At 43.0% G+C, this 23053-nt stretch overlaps 1 protein-coding gene across 2 annotated transcripts in view; it reads left to right on the forward strand.

Moving 5' to 3' along the window:
• LOC141100321 (adhesion G protein-coupled receptor E3-like) overlaps positions 1–23053 on the forward strand; it is a 119201-nt gene that overhangs the window by 76260 nt on the left and 19888 nt on the right. For both annotated transcript variants that reach the window (XM_073588712.1, XM_073588713.1), the window contains 12 exons: positions 2892–2962; positions 3436–3519; positions 8209–8377; positions 9514–9624; positions 9708–9895; positions 11318–11479; positions 17057–17251; positions 18455–18690; positions 18896–18956; positions 19045–19136; positions 20796–20964; positions 21059–21157. In XM_073588712.1, the coding sequence (XP_073444813.1) occupies positions 2892–2962; positions 3436–3519; positions 8209–8377; positions 9514–9624; positions 9708–9895; positions 11318–11479; positions 17057–17251; positions 18455–18690; positions 18896–18956; positions 19045–19136; positions 20796–20964; positions 21059–21157 (1637 nt within the window). The remainder of the gene's footprint in view (positions 1–2891; positions 2963–3435; positions 3520–8208; positions 8378–9513; positions 9625–9707; positions 9896–11317; positions 11480–17056; positions 17252–18454; positions 18691–18895; positions 18957–19044; positions 19137–20795; positions 20965–21058; positions 21158–23053) is intronic.

A 23053-nucleotide genomic window follows, 5' to 3' on the forward strand; every position in this document is an offset into this window, starting at 1 on the left:
CATATCGTGCAAACATGCCAAGAGATGCAAATCATTTACCTCCATGTACACTGGTTTGACTTACAACATCGGGGATTTCATTAATTGTAATACCCCTAATGTTGTGTATCTCATTGAATGTACTTCTTGTTCAATTCAATATGTAGGTTGTACAACTTGTCCTCTCAAACAGCGAATACGCAGACACATGTCTGATACTTTAAATCCTTCTGCAGTGAATGTTTCTGCAGTCTCGAGGCACTTTATTACTATTCATAATAGGTGCCTCGATTCTCTCACATTCACTGGCATTGAAAAAGGTGTACAAACCAACTAGGGGAGGGGACCACCGCAGAAAGATTCTCAATCGAGAGTCTTTCTGGATTGGGCACTAGAATACCGCATGGTATGAACAAGAGGAGAGATCTAATCATGCAGTATTCTTAGGTATCTCTTTCTCTTGTTCATGCCATTCAAATGTGTGGTCTTTTTTTTTTTTTTTTTTTTTTCCTCTCCAGTAAATAACTTAGACATTTTCACAGTTGGATATACGAGGGGTACTTAACACAGGGTATATATTTGTACATATATATCTTTGAAAGAAAATTGTAAATGAATGAAACAATGGTGTTTTTTTTTTGTTTTTTTTGCTGCAGTATTTTTCTCTTTCTTTCCGTTTGTTGTAATGCAATCAATTCCCACCATTTGATAACATGCTACGTACAAATTGTTCTCAAATTATAAGATCCTTGTTATAACGCTATCAGCGTACATTATGGCTTCCTTTAAATACCTATATGGTTTTTTAACTGCTTTACATGTGATATATCAAGTAATAAAAAAAAAAAATTTCTTTATAAAACATTTTTTATTTTTTTTTTTTTCCTTGATCTGTTTATTATTATACCCTTCGTATGTGTTGGTTTCCATGCATTGTACACTTTTTTCAAATTTGGTTTTGTCTATGTTAAATGTAATGGGTGTGTTTTTCACCTAATTGAATCACCTGTTTCCTTGACATGTTTTGCACTTAAATATCTGTTTGGAGACCTTCTTTACGCATTCCATGATTAAGCCCTTTCAGGGTGAAACGCGTAGGAAAGTGCTCCCCTCCATATGCCTCTTTATGTTGTTTTTACTTGATGGTAAGAAGATTTTATATTTTCAATAAAGCAATTGTTATTTTATCTCCTGGAGACGCTGGAAAATCTTTTTCTATGTTGTGCCTGCACTATACACCCGGGTCAGGGTGTTTCCGTGCGTCGGAGGTGTGATAAGGAGTGAAGAGGGGTGAGCAGAAAATTTCCTTTTGTGCATTAACACCTTTGCACAGGTTGAGTGTGGTATTGCAGCACATCCCCATTAATGGCAATGAAGCCGAGCCGTAATACCGGACATAATCCTGTTGTGATTCTGCTTCTGGAAGAAAGCAGCAATGATTTTCTAATTTTGTATGCACATTTTCTATAATAAAATGTCGGCATCCTCCAACCACCAGAATGGGGAGTCTGTGACTCTCAGAATAAATAAAAACATATCTTCAGGCCGTTAATAATATAAGACAATAAATGGAGCTGTCCTCTCCTTGTTGTCCTCCATCACTCCAGTTAAGGTTGCTTCAGTGGGCTCGATCCTGACCAGATCTGATGATGTCATCGGACCGCTGAGGCCTTTCATGGTCTTCAGGGATCAGATGACTCTAACGGGACATTATTAGGTGTAAAGTCAGTGATATCTCGTCTCGGCTGCAGCCAACTACAAGCCTAAGGGGTCAGATGATCTAAGAACATGATGTCATCACTTCTGATCCCAGTGGACAGCACTGGAGTGGCATGAGCTAGCTCGACAGGGGTTTTTAATCACCTATCCATGTGATAAGGGATAACTTACCAATTGCTGTGGTCACCACCAATCCCGTGAACCAGGGCTCGTGAGAGCCCCATGCGAATGGAGTGGTGGTTGACCATGTGCACCTCCATTGATCATGTGCACATCCACTCCATTCATATTGAATGTGTGATAGCCAAGCGCGGCACTCAGCTGGTCTTTGACACACCCGTTAGAAATGGATGGAGCAGGAGTATGCATGATCGACCACTGCTGAATTTCCATAGGTTGTCAGTATTGCTGGAAGTCCCAGTCGTTGGACCCCTAGCAATCAGAAAGTTATCTTCTAGTTCATATATCCTCTAACTTCCAATCTTGAGACAACCCCTCTACTATTATTTTTTAATTTAAGTTAGATAACCTATTTACATTGCTTTGTGCTTTACAAGCAATTGGTTCTATCAATCGTCAGGGTCGCAGTTGTTAAACCTTTACCAGTTGAAGATTGATGCCAATTTGACATCAATTTCTTTCCTTATACAACTCCCTCACTTGAAGATGAGAATTCTTTTTTGGTTGCATAAATTTTATAAAAAATATTTTACCAAATATATTCCCAGTTAGACCAGATTTGTTTGTACATTATAGTGATAGAAGACAGAGCGGAGGGGCCGCAGCTGCAGTTTCTGTGTATGTGCGGCTGCATGCTATGAGAGGTGCAACAACAGAGGCAGACATCTGACCGCAGAGACAAAAACTAAAGCCTTGATAATCGAGGCCCTTCTACTTTGCCAGTAGTCTTTCAATCACGGGTAGTGACTGGAAGGTGGAGTTGGCAGTTCTCTAGGGCAACACGAGGAGGCATAATTTACGAATGATAAAAAAGAGCAAGTCCTACAGTATATTTGCAACTTGGACCAATTAAATTAATGGCTATCGAGGAGGGTAGTGTAGTGTATTCTAAAACCACCACGATGGGCACCAGCAGAGCTTGTCACACCCCTGCTTAATTACATCTAACTGGAAGTCATAGCCCCTGCATTGCGAGAATGAGCTGCTTACCTTCTTTTCTTCTCTCTTTCCAGGGTATGACAGATGTCACAGTGAGTCCAGCACCGACCAGGAACTCGAGAAATGTGAAAAATATAATAGCACGGTATGTGATGCTACCAGATCCATGTGCAAGTGCATAGCTATTACACATCACAGAACACTTTTCTTAATGGATATGAGCACTTTTACAACAAACCTTGTCTTACTTCTCCAAATCATAAAAAATATCAAATATAATAACTTAGTTATTTGTTTTGATGAAAAAAAATCCTATTTGTGTATACAGCTGAAATGCAGAACTAGGTGTCCTCAGGTTACAGACTGCAAACAAATTTTTTATTTTAGGTTTATGACTGCTGAATTAAACATATCATTTAAAGTGAAAATATACAGGGTGTGATAGAGGAGCTTCTATCCCGATGGTGGTGCCTATATGGGATCTTGCAGCTACACCTGCTGCACTGGACCTCATTCACATGACAATAATATGAAGTGTGATAGCTTCACACCTGAAGAATAAGTAGACATTATTTTGTGTATATGTATTTTTAGACACATTGATTAATTTTTCTATAGGATCCGCTATGCGTCTTCTTGAAATCCATTGAGAATATTACAGAAAATGCCTGTGAGAAAAATAAAACCAACACTTCTGTCGAGGTAAGAAAAAAACTGACGAGATTTGTAAGGTTTTCATTTCCTATTGTTCTGCTTCTGTCACCTAATTAAAATCCGTAAATCTACTTTCTCCCATTTAGAATCTTATATAATTTTTCTATAAGAATTTTATTCAACCTGTTTGGATCTGAGTGCCCATATAGACAGGTTAGGGGCGTTCAGCCTACTGAAAGATTCTCTTTAAGATTATCTTTAATAAAGCTTAATTTTTTGTTCCCAACTGTTGTGGTTACCAGAAGTTTTCTTACATGTTATTCATTGTTTTAACCAATTAAGAATGTATTAGAGAACCCTTGTTTGTAATTGCTCTGCACTAACCCAAGATAATATCACTGATACATCCCACAATTCCCGTTGGACTGATGAGATGAATGTTAAGTAATTAGACCCTAAAAATTTACAAAAATCCCACTGTATAGATGTGTCAGGCACTGGGGTGTACTGGATCCATATGAGAGGACCTGTGAGAGTTGGGTCCCTATTGGATATTTTACTAGAGCTTGAAGTTATGCCAGTGTGTCACGGGGATACCATGACAGAGAGGGGCCAGGAGATCATGGCGGCTGATTTCAAGTACTCCTGCACTGGTTAGAAGTACTTCACCATCTTATTAAACAGCGCAGGTTTTTACCTTGCTGGCAATGCAAGGGTTAATCAGTTCAGTTGAAGCTCATGGAGCTTTTCTACATTGATTGTTTCAGCTGTTCAGTGTTGGCCACTCCCCTCTGCTATATATGCTCACCTCTGGCACTTAGGAATTGCCAGTGTTCGTTCTTACTGCCTGGTTTGGAGTTGGAGGTATAGTTTGTGGTTGTGTAACAAGGTGGCATGGGATGGTAGTCGTGGACAAGTTCACTAAGTCACAGTCAGTGAGTACCATGGCACCTTGTACATGGCAAGATAAGTGATGTCTCGGTCCTGAGGCACAGTCGATTATTGTCATAGGCTTCTCAGCTGCTGTCATGTCGGCTCCGCATCCATGAGCTCCGCAAATCAGTTCAGAGACAGGATCTTTTTCCAACTGTTGAACTTTACTTAACAACGGCATATTCATCTCATAGGCACCACAAGTTAAACATAGAGACATCTTCTTATATGCATTCATCACACAGGCACCACAAGTTAAACACAGAGACATCTTCTTATCTTTCTCTGCATTCCAGGCAGCCTCTGTCTGTATCCTTGCAACCTCTGTCTCACTCTTGATCAATCTCTGACCCATTATTGGGACAATCCCTGTCCCTCTTCTGGACAATCTCTGTCCCACTCATGCACCAGGCCCACCAGCCTCCTACTCTTTCCCTGGTCGGGCTGCAAGTTACAGGGTAACGGGCTCGCCAACTGAGCTCCCTCCTAATCCCAGCAGCTAGCTTCAGATATTTCCTTGGAATGGTTCTGTCTAAGCTGGTGACTGCCTGCATGATTTTCAGCCTGGGGTCCCTTACTGAAACAGCTTTATACCCACAGCCTGTAATACTCTGCTCATGCATCCTGCCCTGGTAAGGTGCCCAGGCATCTGACAGAACCAAGAATTATCTGTCCTATACCTCCCTGCTCTGTGCTGCTCTGCTCTGTAACTCTGCTTAACCCTTATGGCCTGTTTCACACATCAGCTTTTTCTGTCAGTTAAAATCCGCTAAAATGGCGGATAACGGATCCGTTCCTGTACTGATCATAATGTTTGCCACCGGACCGTTTTTTTAATGGATCCGGAGAAGGAAGAATTTTAAAGGAACCGCTGCCCGGGGAGGAGAGAGAGAGTGAGAGAGAGAGGGAGGGAGAGAGAGGGAGGGAGGGAAGGAGAGAGAGAGAGGGAGGGAGAGAGAGGGAGGGAGGGAGAGAGAATTTTTTCAGTTGCCAGAACTGAGTTTAGGGTTAAATTTCCGACACAGGCATTTCTCCCGGGCATGCACAATAGAAAATGTGGATCCGGCCGAGGAAAAAAACGTTTCATTGTCAGTCCTGTCCGCTCAGCGGACGGCAAAATCTTGGCGGATCCGTAAAAAAACGGATCGAACGGATGACCATCCGTCAAGATCTGCCGTTAATACAAGTCAATGGGGAAAAAAACGAATCCGCCAAGAAAAATGGCGGATCCTTTTTTTTGCAAAACGGCGGATTTTGACTGATGGGGAAAAACGGATGTGTGAAACAGGCCTATGCTGCCTGTATCTAACTGACACTGCTATCTATTTTCGAATGTGCCCCCTTCTATTCTAACCCTGCTATTACTCTACGCTAACTTCTATACCTAATCCTAAACATATACACAGTACATAGCAGATACATGACATCACAGTAGATAAACATTACACATTAATAACAATGAGGTGCCGCAGGTAATCGTGTGAACAGTGTCCAGGGGAGAGGAGGCACTTGAGGTTCCCCGCCACCTCCTTACAGTTGAAGTTGGATTTTGGAGAGTTGTTCAGGAGATTGTTGCTTGGAGTTTGTTTTCTGTGCACTAATTCATTGAGTGTATTTTGTATGATTGCTATTTTCATGTATCCCTGTCCGGCTTCCCTTGTTTGTCTGGTTAGTTTTATCCTATACACAATGGCTTCCAGGGCCAGACTGGGACTAAAATTCAGCCCTGGCATTTGAAGTTACACAGGCCCACTAGTCACATGGTGACTATATAATATCTTTGTACACTTGTAGGTTACAAGAAGTGAGAGGAGATTAACACGACTATATAACATGTAGTCACAGCTGTGCCCAGTATTTCAGCTCAGTAAAGAAGTAAAGAAAATAAAGAACAGAGAGAAAGAAAGAAAGAGAGGAAAGAAAAAGAAAGAAAGAGGGGAAAGAAAGAACAGAGAGAGAGAAAGAAAATGAGGGAAAGACAGAACAGAGAATGAGAAAGAAAGAAAGATTCTATAAAGATACTATTGCAGCCCGGCTCCCATTGTAGTGCCCACCTGAGCCTCCCGATGCAGGACATATCATGATCCGATCACATGGCCAGCATCCCCAATTCCAAGACGATCCTGCTGTCTGTCGGAGGAGGACATGGTGATGGATCCTTTCCTCATGAAATTATCTAATTTCCGGTCAGCTTCCAGCACATCACTTGCGGTGGAACGTCATGTGTGAGTTTTAAAATTCTCCTCGGGGCTCCGCCGTGTACTTCTGTGTCCGTGGGAAAAGCCCACTTTGTATGCTTCGTACACACTTGGCTCCGCTCCGTACAACCCGTACACACACGGCTCCTCTCAGTACACCTCGTACACACGCGACTCTGCTCCGTACACCTCGTACACACGCGGCTCCGCTCCGTACACCTCGTACACACGCGGCTCCGCTCCGTACACATCGTACACACGCGGCTCCGCTCCGTACACATCGTACACACGCGGCTCCGCTCCGTACACATCGTACACACGCGGCTCCGCTCCGTACACATCGTACACACGCGGCTCCGCTCCGTACACATCGTACACACGCGGCTCCGCTCCGTACACCTCGTACACACGCGGCTCCGCTCCGTACACATCGTACACACGCGGCTCCGCTCCGTACACATCGTACACACGCGGCTCCGCTCCGTACACCTCGTACACACACGGCTCCGCTCCGTACACCTCGTACACACACGGCTCCGCTCCGTACACCTCGTACACACACGGCTCCGCTCTGTACACCTCGTACACACACGGCTCCGCTCCGTACACCTCGTACACACACGGCTCCGCTCCGTACACCTCGTACACACACGGCTCCGCTCCGTACACCTCGTACACACACGGCTCCGCTCCGTACACCTCGTACACACACGGCTCCGCTCCGTACACCTCGTACACACACAGCTCTGCTACATCTACCCTGTAAACCCCTCCTGACCCCACACATACTTCCCTCATCCAGCACCATGACAACCAGCACAGCAGAGTCCTGCAGACACCAAAAGGCAGGGCTGTGCACACAGGACCTGTGATGAGGTCACAGGAGGGGCGGAGTCAGGGGTCTGGACAAAGAATCCTGATCATGTGACCTCTGACTCCTCCCCTCCTGTGACCTCATCACAGGTCCTGTGAACAGAGTAGAGAGCAGGCAAGCGACGCTGTGAGTGGCTGTGAGTGGCTGCGGGGGGGCTCATGCTAGAGTGAGGATGCGGTGAGTTTGGTGGGAGGGAGGGCTTATCTCCCTGCAGTGAGGGATAGAAAAATCCCAGGAGGGTTGGAAACTATAACCGCCGTGCCTGCAGAGAGGGCAGACGGCAGGAACAACAGCCAGGCCAGTGGCCGCATCAGCTGGCAAGCGGCCAGATGAGCGGGCGCTCCACATGACAGCGGCCCAGCGGGAAAATGCCCGGTTGGGCATATTACCAATCCGGGCCTGATGGCTTCCCACCTCCCTGGGTGGGGGCAGATAAGGGTTGATGTAGGAACATAGCAAGGCACAAGGTCCCTGAGTATCCACCTTTTGGACAAATCTGGGGGACAAGAATAGACTAGGGCACCACTAATTCTATAGACCTGGTTAGAGCCCATAGTCCCAAGGCACTGCTTAAAACTGTGTATGTACAATAATTAGTTTGATGACTTGGGACATTTGCCATATATCTCAGTAGACAGCACTAGAGTTATTTTTAAAAGACATTTGTATTTAATCTTTTCCTAATGTTATTGGATTTGCTTCTAAATTTCGTAAATTTCCCTATCTTCATAGAAAGTGGCAACTCAAACCACTAACCTTCTCAATCAAACTTCTTTGAAAACATTCAATTCCACCGAACTCCAAACACTTTTCATTGCTGTAATCGAGAAAGTGGAAACTTCACTACTTACATCTTTTGCTACAGACCCCAGAGATCTACAAATAAACAATGCTGAAATCAGTGAGTAGATAAACTTGAATTGCCAATATTGGGCAGGCAATATATGCCGTTTTTCAGGTGGGGGGGAATCACTGTGATTGCAGCTAACTCTTAAAGAGGTTGTCCACTACTTTTACATTGATGACCTATCCTTAGGATAGATCATCAATGTCTGATCATCCTGAGTCCGACACCTGACACCCCTGCCGATAAGCTGGTGACGGTGTTGACCGGCAGCCAGAAGTACTCATTTGTGAGCTGCTCTATCTTCTGTTAGTTGCCAGGGCTTGGTACTGGACATCCGCCTCCTATTCAAATCAATAGGAGACTGATCTGTTGTACCCTGCGGTGGCCACCCTCAGAAGACTGAGCAGCTCGGTAAGTGAGTATTTCCAGCTGGCTGCCACTGACACGGGTAACAGTTGATCGGCGGGAGTGCCGGTGTCGGCCCCCGGCCAATCAGACATTAATAACCTATCCTAAGAATAGGTCATCAATATAAAAATAGTGGGCAACTTTTTTAACTATTATATATCGGTTCCAAATATTCAAAAATGCATGAATAGTCCCTGTACTGACCCTACAGTGATGGAAACATCTCATTCCTGAGATCTTTCCACATATTTTTATGGCAACTTGGATTCCTACCAAGAAATAAAAACAGCTCTCATAGAGATTTATTAGATATGTCTAAATCAATCAGGACTGACCATAGCTTGGATGATGTCCTGGGAAGTACTTCTCCTTCTTATGGTGTACCAAAGAGTGACTAAATAACACTGATGAACCAGTTATGTAGAGATGCCACAATTGTAACAAATGCGTTCTTGACATTGCTTCTGTCCTAAATTTTCCACCATCACCTGTAAGTGATTGAGAAGTGGAAGGAACCGCAGCAACTCATCCACAAAGTGGAGACCACGTAACGTTACAGAGCGGGGTCACCAAATGCTGAGGAGCAGAGGACAGAAAAGCCATCAACACTCTGCTGACTCCAAAGTCAGAGTCCAGACCTCCTCTGGTATTTTGCACTTTGGTACTTTGTTGGCTAGTATTATAAGAAGGCTAATAATATCTTAGAAAGTAGGACATGGCACCTATATGTATGACCAATACACCCTAATAATCACATAAATTCTCTTTTTCATCTTCTATAGCGGCAGAGATGAAGGTTTCTGATGAGCATTGTGATAGAGGATCTTCTATTATTCTAGAAGTCGATAAAAACAATATGCAAGTACCATGTTCACTTGTCAACTTCAATGGTGGTAAGTTTGGAGTTGACTGTAGTGACTTTACAGTTGCGTTAGTTGATCATATGCTTATTCTGTAATATGTATGTGCTTATCAGGTGGAGCCATTTTCATCTCATACAAAGGTCTCAACGCCAGGCTAAATGGCAGCATTCTTGCATCTTTTGGGGATTCTGATAATAGATCAAGAGAAGAAATTATCTCCTCAGTGGTTAGTGGCGCTATCACAAGTGACAAAACACAGAACCTGAGCTCTCCAGTGAGATTCACTTTAAAACATATGATGGTCAGTACAAGAAATTTCCAGAGCTTATATATGTCATGCTATATGTAAGACTGATTTGAACAATGTTATGCACGTACCACACTCACACATGGGGAAAGGGAGTAAGGAAGACTTCTATAGAGAGAAGTCACACCTACACACAACCGATACCTGTACAGACTAGTAAATCTGTAGCCGCACAACTAATAAAAACACCACCTTGGAATTGACTTCCTAAAAGGTAGTTGAGGAGGGGAGGCATGATGCACACACTGCCAACAAAGGGAGAGGAAGGTGTGCAGGTAGACACAAAGACCCAGTGTGAGAAACTAAAAGCATGTTCATAAAAGGGAAGAGAGGGAATAGTAAGGAGAACCCAAAAAAAAATGAAACTACAATAACCTCCTAGAAACCTAATAGTGCTAAAAGGAAAAGGTGTCGGGAAGGATAACAAACAGACACACAGCGAGAACATAAGTGTTGTAAGTCTAGCAGGGAAATGCGTTCGCTAAAGGGCTGGAAACTTAGCACAAATCCACCTTGAAGTATAGCCAGCAAGGAAGTGCAGTGAAAGGATAATATATAACTCCCCAACCAGAAGGTGATATGGCAAACCAAAATGGCAAAATAGAAAACACCTCGAAATCATAAAACCAAGAAGGTGAAATAAAGACAACAGGAACAATACACATCAGCATGTGGTCAGGGAAGGAAAAGAGCAATAGTTAAACAGACTGAAGAACCAACCACAAAGGAACAGGTCACCATATCAAATCCCCAAGCCATGACAGACAAATAATATTTGGCTTCTATTTCTTTGGCAGATGTGTGTGCATATTGGAGACACACTGAGTCCCTACTTCTCTTTACTATAAGCCATAGTCACTCCACGTGCCATTGTATGACGCTCTGATTGGCTCTGGATCCTGGATTTATCATCCGCTAGATACATAGCCATGGGAGGTCCAGTAGTCCCACATGAAAGTCTAAAAGTGCCGTATTGTGGAGCCAAATGAATAAGGCTGTACAGAGCAGTAATATGCAGATGCCGATAGGCCCTTATGCTTGATTAGATTTTTGGAAAGCCTGGCTTAGAAGACATGAATAATCATATAGTACAATTGTCTACTTTGATCCAGATCACTAAGATGGTAATCAAAAAATATCTAGAGGATAATGAATGATTATGGTTGTATTCTTCATAGCCTGCAAGCATTGCAAAGAAGTAATGATTCTGTCTTGGAGCTGGTCATAGCCATTGGATGGGAATAAAATGATGTCTTGTGCAGGTTAATCTAATAATAAAAGGATCACTAAAAAGTCATATCAACTGGACCATTGACTGTCCTTTTCCTGGCTATTATTCATTGTTGGTTCATAAAATCAGCAGTGAGATGAAAAATAGCTTTATGTAACCTACCTATACCTCTTATTTCCATATAGGATGTAAAACCACACTACCCTACACGGTGCGTATTTTGGGACTCCAAAGTGTGGTCAACCCAAGGATGTGAAACTCGGCAGTCAGAGCAAGAGAACAGTACACTTTGTCTCTGTACACATCTATCCACCTTTGCTGTCATCATGGCACCCACTCCAATTGAGGTGATATGAATATGATGCTGGACTTGTTACCTATTTATTGTTGTTTAGGAGTAAATATGCAGCGTGTGCACATCCCACAATCTGTATAATGTGTAATGAACTGTCAAACCCAGAGATGTATCATCAGTCCCTGCAGAGGTAAAAGTTGCAAACACTCTCCATGACTTAAAGGGAACCTGTAATGTTCAAAAATGTTATTTACCTACAGAAAGAAGTATGTGTGCAGGTAAATTAATGAAAGTGTGTCTACTAGGTGATAATGAACCTATATCCTTCTGGAGCCGTTCGCTTTCAGTCAATGGGGCGTGCAAGGACCATTTACATTCATTGCTCCTTATACTTTGAGTGGCGGCTGCAATCACTGCTCATCACTTTGATTGACAGATGGCTCTGCAACGCATCTGTGCAGAGGGAGCTGTCTTTCAAATTTTGACTTACTACCCTTTGCCTTCAAAACAGCATCTAATCTTTTAGGTGCAGTATACAGTTTTTGAAGGAACATAGAACAGAGTTTGTAACAAGCATCTTGGAGAACTAACAACAGATCTTCTGTGGACATAACTTGGGCAAATCCTTCCGTATTGTCATGTAACACCTTACGGAGTGGATGATGATGAGATCAGGGCTCTGTGGGGCCATATCATCACTTCCAGGACTCCTTGTTCTTCTTTGTGCAGAAGATAGTTCATACTGACATTGGCTGTATGTTTGGGGTTATTGTCCTGCTGCAGGATAAATTTGAGGCTCCTTCAAAAGAACTTGGACAGCACATGATGGTGTCCCAGTCTGCTTTGTAATCTTTGCCAAGAAGAGACCTTGCTGATACAATATAACTACCTTGTGTCTTGATTCTTTGCTCAGTCTTAGACCTTCTTCACACATCCTGGTGATTTTTGTACTGAATACAAACAGTACTGGTGTAATCTGTGGTCCGTGTGCCATCTGTGTGTATGTATGTGACATCCGTGTGTCATCTGTATGACACCCGTGTCAGTGTGCTGCCAGTGTGACATGTATGGAATGAAATGCAGCATAGACATTAAAGAGTTTTATGTATTAAACATGTTCAAAGATAGAGAGAGATAGCGATGGGGAACATGATAGATAATGTCCCCAGGCTATTAATATCAGCTCACAGCTGTTTGCTTAGCCTTTACTGGTTATTATAGGGGAGACCCCCCCCCCAAAATAAAATGACTTGGATACCCCATATATTAACTAACCAGCAAAGGCTTACTTTGCTTACTTTGCAGCAATTTTTCCACACCAGGCTAAATCTTTTGCCTCATGTGTCCATGTTGCTGTAGCCCTGACCAGATAATTTAAGAATAGATGGAAGGCAGAAGATCAGATGACTGGAAATTGCATAGATTTTACTGGCCTTCAAAAAGCCCTGGGAAAACCATAATCCTTATAGAGCATGGTCTAGATCAGTGATGACTAGTGTTGAGCATTCCGATACCGCAAGTATCGGGTATCGGCCGATACTTGCTGTATCGGAATTCCGATACCGACTTCCGATATTTTTTCAATATCGGAATTCGGCATCGGAATCGGAAGTTCAAAGTTGATTGACGGCCTGACGTCATCATGATGCGCGGTGTGTGCGCATCATGATGCGCCGTCATTTCGGGCCTTCCGGGGGTCTCTGCCGGCCTGCCGGGGGGCTGTGTGGACTGCCCGGGGTCGGTACCGGCCTGCCGGGGGGCTGTGCCGGCCTGCCGGTGGTCTGTGCACCCTGTGGGGGTCTGTACCGGCCTGCCGGGGGGCTGTGCCGGCCTGCCGGTGGTCTGTGCACCCTGTGGGGGTCTGTACCGGCCTGCCGGGGGGCTGTGCCGGCCTGCCGGGGGGCTGTGCTGATGTCCAGGGGTCTGTGCAAGCATCGTCCGATGGGACTACAAGTCCCATCTGGCGATGCCTGCTACCATGACAGTGATTGACACATTAGCCAATGATGGGACAGTAGTAGTCCCATCATCCGGCTAATGTGTTAAATGTTAAAAAAAAAAAAAAAAAAAAAAATACTACATACATACTACATACATACTACATGCTACATACATACTACATATATACTACATGCATGCTACATACATACTACATGCTACATACATACCACATACATACTACATACATGCTACATGCTACATACATACTACATACATACTACATGCATGCTACATACATACTACATACATACTACATGCATGCTACATACATACTACATGCATGCTACATACATACTACATGCATGCTACATGCATGCTACATGCATGCTACATGCATGCTACATACATACTACATGCTACATACATACCACATACATACTACATACATACTACATGCTACATACATACTACATATATACTACATGCATGCTACATACATACTACATGCTACATACATACCACATACATACTACATACATGCTACATGCTAGCTACATGCTACATACATACTACATACATACTACATACATACTACATGCATGCTACATACATACTACATACATACTACATACATACTACATGCAGGCTACATACATACTACATGCATGCTACATACATACTACATGCATGCTACATACATACTACATGCATGCTACATGCATGCTACATACATACTACATGCTACATACATACCACATACATACTACATACATACTACATGCTACATACATACTACATATATACTACATGCATGCTACATACATACTACATATATACTACATGCATGCTACATACATACTGCATGCTACATGCATGCTACATACATACTACATACATACTACATGCTACATACATACCACATATATACTACATACATACAATACATTCATACAATACATACATAGACATACAGTACATGTAACATAGAGTAACATACTTACCAATACTTGTCACATTGTTCCCCGAAGCCATTGTCTTTTCCGGAATAAATATTAACATAACAAACCACAAAAATACTCACCCACGATCCGAAGCAGTCCACGAGTGTGTCCCACGACGAATTTCCCACGCAGCAATGGCATAAAGTGAGACTAGGGACTTTTTTTTTTTTAAGTGGCGGAGGAATACAGTGCGGAAGGATACCTACCTTCCGTCATTGGATTCCTGCAGCCCGTAGAGAACGGCAGCATCATCTGATGCTGCAGTTCTCTACCCAAGATCGTCGTGGGACACACTCGTGGACTGCTTCGGATCGTGGGTGAGTATTTTTGTGGTTTGTTATGTTAATATTTATTCCGGAAAAGACAATGGCTTCGGGGAACAATGTGACAAGTATTGGTAAGTATGTTACTCTATGTTATATGTACTGTATGTCTATGTATGTATTGTATGAATGTATTGTATGTATGTAGTATATATGTGGTATGTATGTAGCATGTAGTATGTATGTAGTATGTATGTAGCATGCATGTAGCATGCAGTATGTATGTAGCATGCATGTAGTATATATGTAGTATGTATGTAGCATGTAGCATGTATGTAGTATGTATGTGGTACGTATGTAGCATGTAGTATGTATGTAGCATGTAGTATGTATGTAGCATGCATGTAGTATGTATGTAGTATTTTTTTTTTTTTTTTTTTTTTTTAACATTTAACACATTAGCCGGATGATGGGACTACTACTGTTCCATCATTGGCTAATGTGTCAATCACTGTCATGGTAGCAGGCATCGCCCGATGGGACTTGTAGTCCCATCGGACGATGCCTGCACAGACCCCCGAAGCCTGCACAGCCCCCCGGCAGGCCGGCACAGCCCCCCGGCAGGCCGGCACAGCCCCCCGGAGTCTGCACAGACCACCGGCAGGCCGGCACAGCCCCCCGGCAGGCCGGCACAGCCCACCGGAGCCTGCACAGACCACCGGCAGGCCGGCACAGCCCCCCGGCAGGCCGGCACAGACCACCGGAGCCTGCACAGACCCCCTGGCAGGCCGGCACAGCCCCCCGAAAGGCCCGTACAGACCCCAGAGAGGCTGTACAAGGCAAAAACAGGGTTTTTCTTATTCCGATACCGGAAGTCCCATAGACTTGAATGGGACTTCCGGTATCGGAATCGGCGATACCGATGCTTTTTTTAAAGATCGGCCGATCCATTCCGATCCGATACTTTGAAGTATCGGACGGTATCGCTCAACTCTAGTGATGACAAACCTTTTAGAGACCGAAACCGCACCCGAAAAGCCATTTATTTATGGCAAAGTGCAAACATGGCAATTTAACCTGAATACTGAGGTTTCAGTTTAGAAAAAACTGATACTTTAACATCTTTTGTCTTAAAAGAAAACACAATAACAGAGATTTCAATCATGCAAACAACTTTTTAAAGAAAGGTAAAAGTTAACATTTTGCATGTATCTCTGGAAGGAACTGTGTTAGACCCTCTTCACATGTCCTCGTGATTCCTGTACAGGAAAAACCAGTACTGGTGAGATCCGTGGTCCATGTTTGTGTGCCATCTGTATGTACATACTGTATATGGCATCCGTGTGACATCGTGTATCTGTTTGCTGTTCCCTGGCGCCAGCTGCTGAAATCACCAGAACCATCAGCAGTATGGAAATACATCAGTAGAATCCCCATCAATATAGAAACACAGCATCACAACCCTCTTCAGTAGAGAAATACTTCACCAGAACCACCAGCAGTACAGGAATACAACACCTAATCCACATCAGTACAGGAATACATCACCAGGACCACCAGCAGTACAGGAATACATCACCTAATCCACCATAAGCACACAAATACATCACCTGATCCACATCAGTACAGGAATACATCACCAGGACCACCAACAGTACAGGAATACATCACCAGAACCACCAGCAGTACAGGAATACATCACCTAATCCACCATCAGTACAGGAATACATCACCAGGACCACCAACAGTACAGGAATACATCACCAGGACCACCAACAGTACAGGAATACATCACCTAATCCACCATCAGTACAGGAATACATCACCAGGACCACCAACAGTACAGGAATACATTACCAGGACCACCAACAGTACAGCAATACATCACCTAATCCACCATCAGTACAGGAATACATCACCTAATCCACCATCAGTACAGGAATACATCACCAGGACCACCAACAGTACATGGTTCATCAATTGTAATGTCAGGTCAGACCAATATACATTTTGTAGCATATACAGGTCATGATCTACACTGAGCCAAGAGACTCGACATATCAAAATGATCACATAATTAATCCAACCAAAGGTCATATGCACATGTATTTGTTACAGAAATGTCTGCACAATTTCTGCATCTTTTGACAGGAAAAACGCATTATTGAAATCTGCAGCAAATCTGCAAGGCAAAAATAAGCAACGTATGCATGAGACTTCAGTATTTTCATTCTCTTTGCTGGCATCAGGAAACCCTTAAGGTTTTGTGACAAATTTGAGCAGAGCAAATCTGCACTGTGTGCATAGGCCCTAATACTACATAGCAGGACTGCATTTCAGGGCTGTTGAAGTACAATTTTCCATATCAGAAGAAGTACAATGTCCTTCAGCATCACTTCTAAGCCTTTGTTTTCTCAACTCTAGGTGGACGCTGGCTTAAGACTGATCTCTCACATCGGCCTGAGTATATCCCTTGTCTGTTTGTGTCTCTCTTTTCTTACCCTCATCCTCTGTCGGTCTCTGAGAAGCGCTCACACCTCCGTTCTAACCGTTCTTTGTGGATGTCTGTTCTTGGGTCAATTTCTCGTTTTGGTGGGTCTTCAACAAACCCAGAATAAGGTAATTATGGCTCCAGGAAGTACTGCAGGTCTCCTAGAGCTGATGGGAGATCCTGTTTCTTTTCCTTTAGACCTAAAGTCTGTTTATAGTTACTTTAAAAGTGGATCTACATGACTGCTTCTTTCCCAAAACAGTGCCACACCTGTCCACAGGTTGTATGTGGTATTACAACTCATCTCCTTTTGGTTGGCTGCTTTTTGCTCTTATTTCATTAATACAATGCAATATGTTTAATGGCATAAAGAGCACTGATATGCTTCAGTATTCACTCCAGCCTGCAAGGTGAAACCCTTCAAATATCTACTGAAGCGCATGTAAACTTACTGTTGCACTCATAGATTCAAGATGGCACCACCTGAGTGCCAATTAGACCATTGATTTTACCATATCTACAATACAATGCACCGGAAAATGAGAGTGGGGGGGATTCAAGTGTGATGAAATTTTGAGAACAACAGAATATTACCATTGCTTTTTAAGTTTTGATTTTTCAGTATTCATTGTGCAGCAAAGATGACCTGGCCACATGATTTCCCTTATTATAGCGAATACTGGGATGCCAAACATGTTTTTTATGTCATTTAAAAAAAATTGGGTTTGTGTTTCTATATTTTTTTGTTTTTGCGACCTGTAACTTTTTCCATTGATGAACCTGTGTGATAGTTTGGTTTTTGGCTTAAAGAAAAGCATAAAATACATCTCACATATTCTAATCATAAGAGAATGCCCTTCATTGCCTGGAGACTTACATTATACATTTTTTGAGGACCATGTCTGTTTCCATATACCACCCTCTCATAGGAAGCTGCAATATTCACCATATTGACCCATTGTGAAATCCACAGGCCTCTTGCTTCCGTCCATCTCATGGCAATAGCCTTAAGGGCCAAATTAATTTTTCAATAAGAAAAGTGTCAGGATAGTGAGGCCAGGTCTCCTCATCAAGGTTTCCTAATAAACACACCTTGGGGCAGAGTAGAACATAGCCCATTGATGATTATAACCTCACGCCCTATATTTTACTGTCTTTGGTATATATCTGAATTGAAGACTTTATTCATTTGCTATTGTAAAATCATGGCTAGCATGGTGGCCACCAACGGCCCGTCTGTCTCACACCACAGATCTTTCTCTTCTAGGACAAAACAAAAAAATGGAAATGCAATTGTGAATAAAGTCTAACCCTAATTGTCTTCATTTCAGATCCTCTGCGCTGTGATTGCGGGCAGTCTACAGTTTCTCTTCCTCTGTGCATTCTGCTGGATGACTCTGGAAAGCGTCCTTCTCTTCTTGACTGTCCGAAACCTGCAAGCACTGAACTATATGAACTCTCAGCGCTCTAATTTCCCATTTGTCTGTCTGATTGGGTTTGGAATCCCCGTCATCATAACAATTATATCGGTATTATTATATCCAGATCGTTATGGGGGAGAGACACAGTAAGTCCATAGTTGAATCCAGTCAAATTCAGGTTGAATAAAACCAATAATCCTGGTAGACAATTGGATAATCTTTAGTGTCTGCATGGGCTGTGCAGCGACATTATAGTCCAAGATTCGGAACCCAAGATTATCGGACAAGACTGATGAAGCAATGAAAAAATAGAAATGTCCAGTTATGTTTGTCTTCTTTTTTTCCCTTTAGTTGCTGGCTTAAAATTAGTCACGTCTGGAGTTTCCTTGGTCCAGTTTGCATGTTTATCTCTGTGAGTATCTGGTATCCTTCTTGACTTCCGACCCTTCTGCGTTCTGTTATATCCTGATAACTTACTTCCTCTTCGACTCTTTCATTAGGCTAATTTCGTTCTGTTAGTCCTTACATTCTGGCTCCTCAAGAAGAAGTTGTCATCTCTAAACACTAATGTCTCCACTCTAACACATACTCGGTAAGCCCAAGCCAAAAAAACATGTCAGGTTGGATGTCAGGTGTCATGATGTTCCAATTTTGATTAACATTGGATTTATGGTCATTCAGTATATAAACACAAAAATTATGGTGCCGTGATAACATATCATAGTCACCTTCTTTACTGTTTTCATCTCTTTTTTGGCTCACTTTTTACTCTGTAGTAAAACATATACAGTCAACACGTGATGTTGATGTATTATTCTCATCACTGGAGTAACTGGAGTCCTTTAGCCCCTGTGAAAAATGTGGACCTGGGCTCCTACCAGCATGTTGTCAGACGGATGCAACCCTGTAATAATCTCCTCTGTCCTGGCCCCTATCTTTTAATTATGCACCCCATCATGGCCCCTATCCTGTAATAATGTCCCCTATCTTAGCCCATGTCCTGTAATAATGTCCCCCATCCTGGCTTTAATCCTGTAATACTGACTCCCATGTTGGTCCCCCTCTTGTGATAATATTCCCTGTCCTGATCCCTGTCCTATGATAATGTCTCCCATCCTGTGATAATGTCCCCCGTCCCAGTCCTCATCCTGTAATAACGTCCCCTATCTTGGCCCCCAACCTGAAATAATGTCCGCCCATCCTGTCCCCTTTTCTGTAATAATGTTTCCCATCTTGGCCCCCATACTGTAATAATGTTCCCCATCTTGGCAACCATCCTGCAATAATGTCTCCTTTTCTAACCCCAACCATGTTGTGATAATGTCACCAAATCCTGGCCCTTATCCTGCATTAATGCCCCCCATCTTGGTTCCCTCCTGTAAAAATGTTGCCTATCCTGGCCCCCATTCTGTAATAATGTCACCCATCCTGGTCATTTCCTGTAATAATGTCCCCTGTCTTGACCCTTTTCTATAATAATGTCATTGATCCTATAATAATGTCCCCCATTCTGGCCCCTTTCTGTAGTACCTTCCCCCATCCTTGCCCTTTCCTGTAGTACTACGCCCCTTCCTGTAATAATGTTCCCCATCCTGGCCCCTATCCTGTAATAATGTCCCCAGTCCTGGTGCTCTTTTACAACACATTTTAAAAATATACATAAAGAAACCATTCTTCTCATCTGTCTCTGCTACCGCGGAAAACCTCAGCCTTATCTTACTCCACATTCAGTGAATGGGGCAACACATGGCAGTGATGTCATGCACCACTCGCAACTGGTACAGAGACATCAGCTGCCGCCATCTGATTGGCTTGCAGCCTGTATAGCTTTTGTGGTGCAGAGAGCCGGTGCCTCTCTGCACTGCAACACGTTTGAGCTGAATGTATGTCCGAGAATACACATTCAGCTGAAAATAGCACTGACATTGGTTGGTCAACTGACTCTACAGGCCCGGTCGCACACTTTGTGACCGCCATCATTATGCCCCTGTTGAGCGCCAATCTTGGCTTTCTCTGGCATCCCCACAGGGAATGACTGGAGCACAGGATCAGCATGTGCACTGTTGGTCAATTCTAAAAACGTTCCCCATTTTGCTGATCAGTTCGAGTCTCAGCTGTTAGGCTCCCACCGACCTATAGTTATTATCTATTGTTTAAATAGGCAATCTCTTATCTACTGTATATTGGACAACCACTATAATAAACTCTGAAAATATGGAATTACATAATTTGATCCTTACTCTCCCTGCAGCCTTCTGACATTCAAGGCCTTGTCCCAGCTCTTCATACTCGGCTGTACATGGATCATTGGCCTCTTTCAGTTCGGATCTGAGTCTCTCGTTGCGTCTTACATCTTCACCATCTGCAACAGTCTCCAGGGAGTTTACATCTTTGTAGTTCATTGTCTGCTCAACCGCCAGGTGGTTCAGCACCCATTATTTCCTACATTTTCCTTATATGATCGCAGTCTCTAAACGAAGGTAACTGAATGCTCTTCTTACCTTTCCTTTATAGGTACGAGAAGAGTACAACAGAGTTTTCAGGAGGCTTTATTCCAAGAAGTCCACATCGGACACGATGACTGGTAGTACTGTGCCCATGACTATAAAATCAGTAAGTCTCTGTATTATCTAATATCCTATCCTTTTATCATTTTTTGGGTCAGTTTCCTAAAAACTAATGGAGGTATTCCCAGCTTCTCCTATCAAACTGTCTGTGAAAATTAACACCACACAGGTGACATCCAAGTACTGTTCGATTTTTTTCACGGGCCCATAGACGTTCATTGTCGAGTTTCGATCAATATCGCACAAGTCTCCATGCTTTTGTGTGGACCACTGGGTCTGAGGAAAAAAATGGACATGCAAACTACCTCACAGATACAAGTGCTATATGTGAAAAACATGAATAGCCCTCGTAAGTGAAAAACTGATGTTTGAATGAGCCCTAATTGAAATAATTACTAAAATAAATATGACCTTGAGTTGTCCTTTGCCTTAGTTTTTTGAAATAGCTGAAAACCGTTGTAACCTTACTGACGTCTCCTCAGTTCACAGCGGTCGGTCTCGCTGAGTGCAACTTGAGACCCGGCAGTGGCTGCTGCTCCCATCTATGAAGCTTCATTCTCTGAACGAGGCTCCATAAACTGGACAGAGAACACAGGGATCATTGTGGGACCGCCATATGTATTACGGAGGAACCTGTGGATTACCTTTTCATGGTAATAAATGGGGGAAAGGGGGACATTTTTGGGGACTGCTTTTTAAAAAAAAATAGGGACTTTTGTTTGTGTGTTTCATTTCTGGTATGGCTGATGGCTGTTCTAAATATTCTATTAATATCAGCCCGTAGCTGTCGGCTTAGTCTTTGTTGGGTATTAAAAATAGAGCGGACCCCACATCAATTTTTTTGGGGGGTCCCCCTTTTTAATAACCAGTAAAGGCTAAGTAGACAGCTTTGAGCTGATGACCATGGAGCTTCCCAGCCTATTAATATCGGGCCATTCCCAAAATAATAACAGCTCACAGCTGTCTGCTTTCCCTTAGCTGGCTATTAAAAATAGGGGTGACCCCATGCCATTTTTTTCTTTTATTTATTTTTTTATTAGCTAAATACAAGTACAGAAAACTGCACAGGCAAAGCACTGATTATATATTTCATTGACATATTTCTATCTAGCTATTCTATCTACTCTATTCTGACAGTTCAGGCTGTGAATTTACAGTACTTGGCTGATGAAACGTCGGGTTTCCTTTGAGATGTGTGCGTAAAATTCGGACGACACTTGCATGGCCGTGCGCCATTCGATTTTTTTTTTTCATCACACCCATTGATGCGTATGATCCGATTCTCACAGACAGTCACAGCACGCTGCAATTTTTTTTCTCAGCCCGATCCGAGTTGAGAAAAAAATTGCAGATGAGCACTGACTAGTGATGAGTGAGTATGCTCGTTACTCGAGAATTCCTAGCATACTCGAGTGTTCCCTGAGTAGTTTGGGGGTGCTTGGAGATTTAGTTTGTGTCGCCACAGCTGCATGTTTTGTAGCTGCTGGAGAGCCTGAATACATGCAGGGATTGCCTGTTTGTTAGGAAATCCCCACATGTATTCAGGCTGTCTAGCAGCCACAAATCATGCAGCTGCGGCGACACAAACTAAATCTCCGAGCACATCCAAGTACTTGGAGAACACCCGAGCATGCTCGGAAATCTCGAGTAATGAGCATACTCGCTCATCACTACCACTGACTCATTTATGAACATTGGGCAGAGTGAATGGGCCCTCATGTTGTCCCAGACAAATTTGTATGCCCATCAATTTTTCACACAAAAACCCCTGTAAGTTCAGCAGAAATTATGACATTTTGGGGCATTGGACTGGATATGGGCATAGTAAAAAAAAAACAGAGGTTCAGCAATACTGGAGTACTGATATACTATACAGAACACTAGTTTTCAGTATGACCATGAAAAGGACATAATTTGAAGCAATCCAAAAATGTTGCATTAT

The sequence above is a fragment of the Dendrobates tinctorius genome, unplaced genomic scaffold, assembly GCF_039654945.1.
Source record: "Dendrobates tinctorius isolate UK_male_01 unplaced genomic scaffold, ASM3965494v1 ptg000104l, whole genome shotgun sequence".
NCBI lineage: Eukaryota > Metazoa > Chordata > Amphibia > Anura > Dendrobatidae > Dendrobates > Dendrobates tinctorius.